The following is a 12,164-nucleotide window of genomic DNA, read 5'->3' as shown; positions in this document are numbered from 1 at the left end:
GATGCGCGTAAAGGCAAAGGAAAACCCAAAAGTCTCTTTGGCAAGCCCTAATATGTAAAGGGGTAAACGTTCTTTTGTCGAAATGATTACGTTACTTCTTAAATGCAGATTTGTCTAATCTGGGCATGATCATAAATATAGGTTATTATAATATCGTCATTAAGTAAATGCAGACTTGTGTGATCTACGCATGATCATAAACTTAGGTTATTATCATATTGTCATTAAATGATTTTGCCTCGTTTTCAGGGATCCTACTGGCCGCGATTCTCCTGTCAAGTGGCCAAAGTTCACCAAAGAAAACCAATCCTACCTGGCCCTTGACGTGAAGCCCGAGGAAAATAATAAGTATAGAGCAAAAGAAGTGGCATTTTGGAACAACTTCATTCCAAGGATTATGAGAAAATCTAAAAAGCATTGCTCGGCATTTTAACTCCAAGGCGTCAAGTTCGTTTAACTATTGCTCAAAGAATTTTCTCTTTTTTTTGCTGGAGCAAGGGGATAGGTTGTTATAACGTCTTCCTTTGAGTAATCTTAAAAAGGGGAAGCATTTACTAGTAAACCTGGGATGAGCTCTACAAGACGATCTACATATTATGGGATTGGTGCTGCCGGGAACCTGTGACGTCATTCAACTGGCTACTATTTCGTTTTTACTGAAATTCCGCTTTACTGTTATGTCGGTGCTATGTAGTCTAGAAACTACAAATATTATTTTTGACACTTGAGGGCTTAAATGTACTACAATAATCAATCCTTCTGTTGCTTTTAGTACTGTTTTGTTTCTTCTGAACAAAAAGTGCTAAAAACTCGTAACTTTAAACAAAATTTACATGAACGTATTGCACTTATGAAGCACTTACTCGTTACCACAGTAAGCCTGACATGTGTTTAACCCAGCAAAGAAATATTAATTTTTCGCTGGCTTAAATTTTAGTAGTATTTGCATAACTTACTAGCTGTTTAAAAATAAATAAGTCAATAAATAACCAAATTCATAAGCCCCATGTAATAGTATTTCCATGCATATTTTGTCAGCTTGAAATTATTTAGTTCAATGACCTCTTGCTTCGTTAGCGTGCAAAATTTTTAAAAGAACTGTTAACGTGCGATTAAGACCTGGAGGTCAATTAACATGAACTCCTCGTTCCCTGGTGACTATTTATTCACTTTTAAACTTGATGTAAAGTTTTTGTAATAAGAAAGTGAGTAACTAACGTAGCTACAAGCAGGGTCCGGCAACGTCTCTGTTATAGTGTTGTATACTAGTCCCTTTAATAAGATAGTGTGTTTATCTTTGTCTAAATTTATTACTTTACTCTAAGTTAGTAAAGTTTATGAATTAAAGTAGGATTCAAATGCAGGGACTGTCTGTGAGTGACTCGCTAATTTTGAATTAAAACTGGAGCTAATCCCTTGGGGGGAGAGTTCTAGACCAATATTTGGGTGTACGTGAGCCGCTGTGGTTTAGAAACCCTGACCCTGTTTAGGACCAAAAAATCTTAAAATACTAATAAATCCCCGGTTAGAACAACACCTTCAATTTTGTTACCCAGTTTGTGACAAAGGATAAAATGCACGCCATTTAGTTTTAGATAAAGCAAATTCGCGCAAAAGTCATTGCTTTTGGAGTGCAAGTCAATTATCAATCAAATCAATCGAGCAAACAATGATAATTAGCACAGACTCACACGAAATTAAACCCTGTTTAGGACAGATACACAGGACATTATATACCCTGTTTAAGACAGAGAGACAAAAACCATAACCTGCCCAGCGGCACATCCATATAGGGGTGCCCCAACCCCCTCCCGCCAAGAGCTTTTCAAGAAAATGGTACAACCGTTCTCTTTTCGCTGAATTAGTTTTTGACATCTCAGTAGGTTTCTCTCAGAGCCTACGTACCAACAAACACCTCCCTAGAGTATCAACGGGTAACTAATCCTTAGTGCTGGCCGAAAGGATTGCAGAATCTGTGGAGCGAGGACATTGTTACGGAGGACTGAAAACTTTCGACCCTGCACTTATTTATGTCTAAAGTAAATACTTAACTACAATCATCGTCAAAAGTGTTGGGAAGGTTGCCTTTTTTACCTCTTCTTTTTCTTCCTCCCCCCACCCCTGGCCCAATGTTGATCAAAACGTTAATGTTTGTGCGCGCAATTGTTCTGTTATATCCCAACATTGAATAGGGGGGACGGGGGATATTTAGCAAAAGAGAAAACTCTGTTTTTTCAGGATTAAAACGGACTACTGTTAAGTTGTACAACCTTCCCAACTAATTTTGTCTGTGATTGTCTGAAAATTCTGGGTGTGGCAGTAAAAGGTCAAAAATCGACGACTTTTTGTCAGTAGAAACGTCTTCAAAAAACACTCGTAAACAGTACTCTGTTGAAAAAAAATATTTGCCGTACCTTGTTAAGACAATTTTTGGGGCACACGCCTGTTTATATTCGGCATGTTTTGCAAGCCGGTAAGCACAACTATTGCTCTTTATGGGGCACAGGAAGAGGCTCAAAATACAAGTGCAAGATTATTTTCGGTGAAAGCTATTGACTATAGCATAGGCTGATATGCTTTAAATGTTAAAGCAAGATATAGTGCGTTCACCAGTTCCCCAAAAAATCATTCGGATCGCTACATTGCAGCTGACATATTCCTTAGCAGCTCCCCCATTCTTTACAACATTCAGCACATGCCCATTTGCCACGCGAGCAAACTATGAGGCTGAGTGGAAATTTGCTGAATTCTAGAGGCTACTTTCTCTAGCTGAATAACTCTAGTTAAGCCCTTGTGGCACTGCTTTTCGAAACTGGTTTCAGAAAACGAGAACATAGTACGCTCTTGATTTAGATTAAGGCGTCTATTGTCTTCGTTAACCTAATTAAAAAGGATAACACACGCAAAGTCATCACACACCACATTACTCCATTTTCGTAGCCGAAAATAATTCCTTTATAGTAGTGCTAACGACAAGATAGCCTAATGGACTTGTTGGGGGCTTTGCAAGGACTTAACCAAACGAATTTAAATAGACATTTTAGCTTAATTCTAAGTAAAATACGACATTACTCCATGGATAGCGTTAAAATTAAACTAACTTTGCTAATTGACCTTTATGGGGCACTGTTTAAATGGAGTAATGTTGGGAAACAGTTGTTAAATTTATCCCCGTAGATAAATGCGACAAAAGCTGTCCATATTCTTACATGGTTTACATGTTTTTGCCCTTTTCTTGTTTGAAAGTTGGTTCATTGTGCATATATTTCGCATTTTCTTATGGAGTAATGTGGTGGAGTAATGTGGAAACCCATGTTGTTTACTGTTCTCAAATTATCTGAATGATTGACAGGCGACGCTAGCACAGCAATTTTTATATAAACTCTGAACATGGCTGCATAATTTCTTTTATAGAGGTTCCGTATTACTTTCAGGCCTTACGAAAATAAAGTCTAGAAGATTTTAATTCAGCACTTATCTCACTCCTCCCTCACAACTACAAATTTCATGTTTTTCTAGGATAGTTTAACACCGCCGGAATGAAAAAAAAAAAACTTTATTGTGGCAGCCTTTATGCCATTTGTATTTGTAACATCTTTCAAAATATTTCGCTGATAGGAAACAACAAAAGTTAACCAGGAATAATGCCGCTGATGAAAAAGATGCATGTATACATGACAACGACAGCAATCGTACAGTATTTTCTTACTTAAAAATACCCTCATGACTTCTCGCTAAATCTGGTGAAACAGACCAGCTGTGGCCATTCCTTCTACATAGTCCACGCGAAGGAAACGTCCTCTTGCTTCATGAGGAAAATTAAAGGCCTTAAATTTTTTCTTCTGGCGTTCTTAGAAGAAAGCGTTTTCACCCAGTGGATTTTGTGGTCACGCTATGAAATGTCACGCACGTCAGATGCAAAATTCTCCTACATGTATTTATGATTTTACCGAAATATAACCTTTATTAAATTTTTTATATAGTTTGGAAAGTGCATTATCAGCACAGTTCCAGGGCGAGATATCTCAACCAAATGTTAAATGCGACAAGTTTTATATGCGTTTAAAGTTGATTTCCTATTCTCCTACAATCATCGTCAAAAGTGTTGGGAAGGTTGCCTTTTTTACCTCTTCTTTTTCTTCCTCCCCCTACCCCTGGCCCAATGTTGATCAAAACGTTAATGTTTGTGCGCGCAATTGTTCTGTTATATCCCAACATTGAATAGGGGGGACGGGGGATATTTAGCAAAAGAGAAAACTCTGTTTTTTCAGGATTAAAACGGACTACTGTTAAGTTGTACAACCTTCCCAACTAATTTTGTCTGTGATTGTCTGAAAATTCTGGGTGTGGCAGTAAAAGGTCAAAAATCGACGACTTTTTGTCAGTAGAAACGTCTTCAAAAAACACTCGTAAACAGTACTCTGTTGAAAAAAAATATTTGCCGTACCTTGTTAAGACAATTTTTGGGGCACACGCCTGTTTATATTCGGCATGTTTTGCAAGCCGGTAAGCACAACTATTGCTCTTTATGGGGCACAGGAAGAGGCTCAAAATACAAGTGCAAGATTATTTTCGGTGAAAGCTATTGACTATAGCATAGGCTGATATGCTTTAAATGTTAAAGCAAGATATAGTGCGTTCACCAGTTCCCCAAAAAATCATTCGGATCGCTACATTGCAGCTGACATATTCCTTAGCAGCTCCCCCATTCTTTACAACATTCAGCACATGCCCATTTGCCACGCGAGCAAACTATGAGGCTGAGTGGAAATTTGCTGAATTCTAGAGGCTACTTTCTCTAGCTGAATAACTCTAGTTAAGCCCTTGTGGCACTGCTTTTCGAAACTGGTTTCAGAAAACGAGAACATAGTACGCTCTTGATTTAGATTAAGGCGTCTATTGTCTTCGTTAACCTAATTAAAAAGGATAACACACGCAAAGTCATCACACACCACATTACTCCATTTTCGTAGCCGAAAATAATTCCTTTATAGTAGTGCTAACGACAAGATAGCCTAATGGACTTGTTGGGGGCTTTGCAAGGACTTAACCAAACGAATTTAAATAGACATTTTAGCTTAATTCTAAGTAAAATACGACATTACTCCATGGATAGCGTTAAAATTAAACTAACTTTGCTAATTGACCTTTATGGGGCACTGTTTAAATGGAGTAATGTTGGGAAACAGTTGTTAAATTTATCCCCGTAGATAAATGCGACAAAAGCTGTCCATATTCTTACATGGTTTACATGTTTTTGCCCTTTTCTTGTTTGAAAGTTGGTTCATTGTGCATATATTTCGCATTTTCTTATGGAGTAATGTGGTGGAGTAATGTGGAAACCCATGTTGTTTACTGTTCTCAAATTATCTGAATGATTGACAGGCGACGCTAGCACAGCAATTTTTATATAAACTCTGAACATGGCTGCATAATTTCTTTTATAGAGGTTCCGTATTACTTTCAGGCCTTACGAAAATAAAGTCTAGAAGATTTTAATTCAGCACTTATCTCACTCCTCCCTCACAACTACAAATTTCATGTTTTTCTAGGATAGTTTAACACCGCCGGAATGAAAAAAAAAAAACTTTATTGTGGCAGCCTTTATGCCATTTGTATTTGTAACATCTTTCAAAATATTTCGCTGATAGGAAACAACAAAAGTTAACCAGGAATAATGCCGCTGATGAAAAAGATGCATGTATACATGACAACGACAGCAATCGTACAGTATTTTCTTACTTAAAAATACCCTCATGACTTCTCGCTAAATCTGGTGAAACAGACCAGCTGTGGCCATTCCTTCTACATAGTCCACGCGAAGGAAACGTCCTCTTGCTTCATGAGGAAAATTAAAGGCCTTAAATTTTTTCTTCTGGCGTTCTTAGAAGAAAGCGTTTTCACCCAGTGGATTTTGTGGTCACGCTATGAAATGTCACGCACGTCAGATGCAAAATTCTCCTACATGTATTTATGATTTTACCGAAATATAACCTTTATTAAATTTTTTATATAGTTTGGAAAGTGCATTATCAGCACAGTTCCAGGGCGAGATATCTCAACCAAATGTTAAATGCGACAAGTTTTATATGCGTTTAAAGTTGATTTCCTATTCTCCTACTCTGAAAATTCTGGGTGTGGCAGTAAAAGGTCAAAAATCGACGACTTTTTGTCAGTAGAAACGTCTTCAAAAAACACTCGTAAACAGTACTCTGTTGAAAAAAAATATTTGCCGTACCTTGTTAAGACAATTTTTGGGGCACACGCCTGTTTATATTCGGCATGTTTTGCAAGCCGGTAAGCACAACTATTGCTCTTTATGGGGCACAGGAAGAGGCTCAAAATACAAGTGCAAGATTATTTTCGGTGAAAGCTATTGACTATAGCATAGGCTGATATGCTTTAAATGTTAAAGCAAGATATAGTGCGTTCACCAGTTCCCCAAAAAATCATTCGGATCGCTACATTGCAGCTGACATATTCCTTAGCAGCTCCCCCATTCTTTACAACATTCAGCACATGCCCATTTGCCACGCGAGCAAACTATGAGGCTGAGTGGAAATTTGCTGAATTCTAGAGGCTACTTTCTCTAGCTGAATAACTCTAGTTAAGCCCTTGTGGCACTGCTTTTCGAAACTGGTTTCAGAAAACGAGAACATAGTACGCTCTTGATTTAGATTAAGGCGTCTATTGTCTTCGTTAACCTAATTAAAAAGGATAACACACGCAAAGTCATCACACACCACATTACTCCATTTTCGTAGCCGAAAATAATTCCTTTATAGTAGTGCTAACGACAAGATAGCCTAATGGACTTGTTGGGGGCTTTGCAAGGACTTAACCAAACGAATTTAAATAGACATTTTAGCTTAATTCTAAGTAAAATACGACATTACTCCATGGATAGCGTTAAAATTAAACTAACTTTGCTAATTGACCTTTATGGGGCACTGTTTAAATGGAGTAATGTTGGGAAACAGTTGTTAAATTTATCCCCGTAGATAAATGCGACAAAAGCTGTCCATATTCTTACATGGTTTACATGTTTTTGCCCTTTTCTTGTTTGAAAGTTGGTTCATTGTGCATATATTTCGCATTTTCTTATGGAGTAATGTGGTGGAGTAATGTGGAAACCCATGTTGTTTACTGTTCTCAAATTATCTGAATGATTGACAGGCGACGCTAGCACAGCAATTTTTATATAAACTCTGAACATGGCTGCATAATTTCTTTTATAGAGGTTCCGTATTACTTTCAGGCCTTACGAAAATAAAGTCTAGAAGATTTTAATTCAGCACTTATCTCACTCCTCCCTCACAACTACAAATTTCATGTTTTTCTAGGATAGTTTAACACCGCCGGAATGAAAAAAAAAAAACTTTATTGTGGCAGCCTTTATGCCATTTGTATTTGTAACATCTTTCAAAATATTTCGCTGATAGGAAACAACAAAAGTTAACCAGGAATAATGCCGCTGATGAAAAAGATGCATGTATACATGACAACGACAGCAATCGTACAGTATTTTCTTACTTAAAAATACCCTCATGACTTCTCGCTAAATCTGGTGAAACAGACCAGCTGTGGCCATTCCTTCTACATAGTCCACGCGAAGGAAACGTCCTCTTGCTTCATGAGGAAAATTAAAGGCCTTAAATTTTTTCTTCTGGCGTTCTTAGAAGAAAGCGTTTTCACCCAGTGGATTTTGTGGTCACGCTATGAAATGTCACGCACGTCAGATGCAAAATTCTCCTACATGTATTTATGATTTTACCGAAATATAACCTTTATTAAATTTTTTATATAGTTTGGAAAGTGCATTATCAGCACAGTTCCAGGGCGAGATATCTCAACCAAATGTTAAATGCGACAAGTTTTATATGCGTTTAAAGTTGATTTCCTATTCTCCTACTCTGAAAATTCTGGGTGTGGCAGTAAAAGGTCAAAAATCGACGACTTTTTGTCAGTAGAAACGTCTTCAAAAAACACTCGTAAACAGTACTCTGTTGAAAAAAAATATTTGCCGTACCTTGTTAAGACAATTTTTGGGGCACACGCCTGTTTATATTCGGCATGTTTTGCAAGCCGGTAAGCACAACTATTGCTCTTTATGGGGCACAGGAAGAGGCTCAAAATACAAGTGCAAGATTATTTTCGGTGAAAGCTATTGACTATAGCATAGGCTGATATGCTTTAAATGTTAAAGCAAGATATAGTGCGTTCACCAGTTCCCCAAAAAATCATTCGGATCGCTACATTGCAGCTGACATATTCCTTAGCAGCTCCCCCATTCTTTACAACATTCAGCACATGCCCATTTGCCACGCGAGCAAACTATGAGGCTGAGTGGAAATTTGCTGAATTCTAGAGGCTACTTTCTCTAGCTGAATAACTCTAGTTAAGCCCTTGTGGCACTGCTTTTCGAAACTGGTTTCAGAAAACGAGAACATAGTACGCTCTTGATTTAGATTAAGGCGTCTATTGTCTTCGTTAACCTAATTAAAAAGGATAACACACGCAAAGTCATCACACACCACATTACTCCATTTTCGTAGCCGAAAATAATTCCTTTATAGTAGTGCTAACGACAAGATAGCCTAATGGACTTGTTGGGGGCTTTGCAAGGACTTAACCAAACGAATTTAAATAGACATTTTAGCTTAATTCTAAGTAAAATACGACATTACTCCATGGATAGCGTTAAAATTAAACTAACTTTGCTAATTGACCTTTATGGGGCACTGTTTAAATGGAGTAATGTTGGGAAACAGTTGTTAAATTTATCCCCGTAGATAAATGCGACAAAAGCTGTCCATATTCTTACATGGTTTACATGTTTTTGCCCTTTTCTTGTTTGAAAGTTGGTTCATTGTGCATATATTTCGCATTTTCTTATGGAGTAATGTGGTGGAGTAATGTGGAAACCCATGTTGTTTACTGTTCTCAAATTATCTGAATGATTGACAGGCGACGCTAGCACAGCAATTTTTATATAAACTCTGAACATGGCTGCATAATTTCTTTTATAGAGGTTCCGTATTACTTTCAGGCCTTACGAAAATAAAGTCTAGAAGATTTTAATTCAGCACTTATCTCACTACTCCCTCACAACTACAAATTTCATGTTTTTCTAGGATAGTTTAACACCGCCGGAATGAAAAAAAAAAAACTTTATTGTGGCAGCCTTTATGCCATTTGTATTTGTAACATCTTTCAAAATATTTCGCTGATAGGAAACAACAAAAGTTAACCAGGAATAATGCCGCTGATGAAAAAGATGCATGTATACATGACAACGACAGCAATCGTACAGTATTTTCTTACTTAAAAATACCCTCATGACTTCTCGCTAAATCTGGTGAAACAGACCAGCTGTGGCCATTCCTTCTACATAGTCCACGCGAAGGAAACGTCCTCTTGCTTCATGAGGAAAATTAAAGGCCTTAAATTTTTTCTTCTGGCGTTCTTAGAAGAAAGCGTTTTCACCCAGTGGATTTTGTGGTCACGCTATGAAATGTCACGCACGTCAGATGCAAAATTCTCCTACATGTATTTATGATTTTACCGAAATATAACCTTTATTAAATTTTTTATATAGTTTGGAAAGTGCATTATCAGCACAGTTCCAGGGCGAGATATCTCAACCAAATGTTAAATGCGACAAGTTTGATATGCGTTTAAAGTTGATTTCCTATTCTCCTACTGTCTGAAAATTCTGGGTGTGGCAGTAAAAGGTCAAAAATCGACGACTTTTTGTCAGTAGAAACGTCTTCAAAAAACACTCGTAAACAGTACTCTGTTGAAAAAAAATATTTGCCGTACCTTGTTAAGACAATTTTTGGGGCACACGCCTGTTTATATTCGGCATGTTTTGCAAGCCGGTAAGCACAACTATTGCTCTTTATGGGGCACAGGAAGAGGCTCAAAATACAAGTGCAAGATTATTTTCGGTGAAAGCTATTGACTATAGCATAGGCTGATATGCTTTAAATGTTAAAGCAAGATATAGTGCGTTCACCAGTTCCCCAAAAAATCATTCGGATCGCTACATTGCAGCTGACATATTCCTTAGCAGCTCCCCCATTCTTTACAACATTCAGCACATGCCCATTTGCCACGCGAGCAAACTATGAGGCTGAGTGGAAATTTGCTGAATTCTAGAGGCTACTTTCTCTAGCTGAATAACTCTAGTTAAGCCCTTGTGGCACTGCTTTTCGAAACTAGTTTCAGAAAACGAGAACATAGTACGCTCTTGATTTAGATTAAGGCGTCTATTGTCTTCGTTAACCTAATTAAAAAGGATAACACACGCAAAGTCATCACACACCACATTACTCCATTTTCGTAGCCGAAAATAATTCCTTTATAGTAGTGCTAACGACAAGATAGCCTAATGGACTTGTTGGGGGCTTTGCAAGGACTTAACCAAACGAATTTAAATAGACATTTTAGCTTAATTCTAAGTAAAATACGACATTACTCCATGGATAGCGTTAACATTAAACTAACTTTGCTAATTGACCTTTATGGGGCACTGTTTAAATGGAGTAATGTTGGGAAACAGTTGTTAAATTTATCCCCGTAGATAAATGCGACAAAAGCTGTCCATATTCTTACATGGTTTACATGTTTTTGCCCTTTTCTTGTTTGAAAGTTGGTTCATTGTGCATATATTTCGCATTTTCTTATGGAGTAATGTGGTGGAGTAATGTGGAAACCCATGTTGTTTACTGTTCTCAAATTATCTGAATGATTGACAGGCGACGCTAGCACAGCAATTTTTATATAAACTCTGAACATGGCTGCATAATTTCTTTTATAGAGGTTCCGTATTACTTTCAGGCCTTACGAAAATAAAGTCTAGAAGATTTTAATTCAGCACTTATCTCACTCCTCCCTCACAACTACAAATTTCATGTTTTTCTAGGATAGTTTAACACCGCCGGAATGAAAAAAAAAAACTTTATTGTGGCAGCCTTTATGCCATTTGTATTTGTAACATCTTTCAAAATATTTCGCTGATAGGAAACAACAAAAGTTAACCAGGAATAATGCCGCTGATGAAAAAGATGCATGTATACATGACAACGACAGCAATCGTACAGTATTTTCTTACTTAAAAATACCCTCATGACTTCTCGCTAAATCTGGTGAAACAGACCAGCTGTGGCCATTCCTTCTACATAGTCCACGCGAAGGAAACGTCCTCTTGCTTCATGAGGAAAATTAAAGGCCTTAAATTTTTTCTTCTGGCGTTCTTAGAAGAAAGCGTTTTCACCCAGTGGATTTTGTGGTCACGCTATGAAATGTCACGCACGTCAGATGCAAAATTCTCCTACATGTATTTATGATTTTACCGAAATATAACCTTTATTAAATTTTTTATATAGTTTGGAAAGTGCATTATCAGCACAGTTCCAGGGCGAGATATCTCAACCAAATGTTAAATGCGACAAGTTTTATATGCGTTTAAAGTTGATTTCCTATTCTCCTACAATCATCGTCAAAAGTGTTGGGAAGGTTGCCTTTTTTACCTCTTCTTTTTTTTCCTCCCCCCACCCCTGGCCCAATGTTGATCAAAACGTTAATGTTTGTGCGCGCAATTGTTCTGTTATATCCCAACATTGAATAGGGGGGACGGGGGATATTTAGCAAAAGAGAAAACTCTGTTTTTTCAGGATTAAAACGGACTACTGTTAAGTTGTACAACCTTCCCAACTAATTTTGTCTGTGATTGTAGTTTCAAATTTCTACAGTGGAATAGGGGAAGATGCTTGAAATTATACGATGATAATAAAATGTTCAGAAATAAATAAATAAAATTTACAAGAAATGGCCCTCAAAGAGGAAAACTGGGACACTAAGAAAAATCTCGAAAACCCAATAAATACTTTCTCGTCTCGTCTCGTCCCGACTCGTCCCGACCAAAACCCTTCAAGTAAGAGCCAACTTTCAAAACACAATCGGACAACAACTGGAAAACGCGTCTCAAATGACCTCACAGCGGCAACAGCAGCGTCGCTTCGCAAAGCAACATTTTCTTCCCATCCCTGAGAGCAAAGTTGGTCGCAATGGTACAAATTAAAGAAACTCTTATTGTTAAGGTCCATCGACACTATTTACTGAGATATAAACTAGGGGTTTAAAATGACGGCTTAAAGCTA

At 37.5% G+C, this 12,164-nt stretch overlaps 1 protein-coding gene across 1 annotated transcript in view; it reads left to right on the top strand.

The window, feature by feature from the left end:
* LOC140944037 (pyrethroid hydrolase Ces2e-like) overlaps positions 1 to 992 on the top strand; it is a 32,442-nt gene extending 31,450 nt beyond the window's left edge. Inside the window, exon 7 of the mRNA XM_073393145.1 lies at positions 250 to 992. Coding sequence (XP_073249246.1) covers positions 250 to 433 — 184 coding nt within the window. The 3' untranslated portion in view covers positions 434 to 992. The remainder of the gene's footprint in view (positions 1 to 249) is intronic.
* The last annotated feature ends 11,172 nt before the right edge of the window (positions 993 to 12,164 follow it).

The sequence above is a fragment of the Porites lutea genome, chromosome 1, assembly GCF_958299795.1.
Source record: "Porites lutea chromosome 1, jaPorLute2.1, whole genome shotgun sequence".
Lineage (NCBI taxonomy): Eukaryota > Metazoa > Cnidaria > Anthozoa > Scleractinia > Poritidae > Porites > Porites lutea.
The sequence above is the reverse complement of the archived record's forward strand: the minus strand, read 5'-3'. Positions and strand labels throughout refer to the sequence as shown.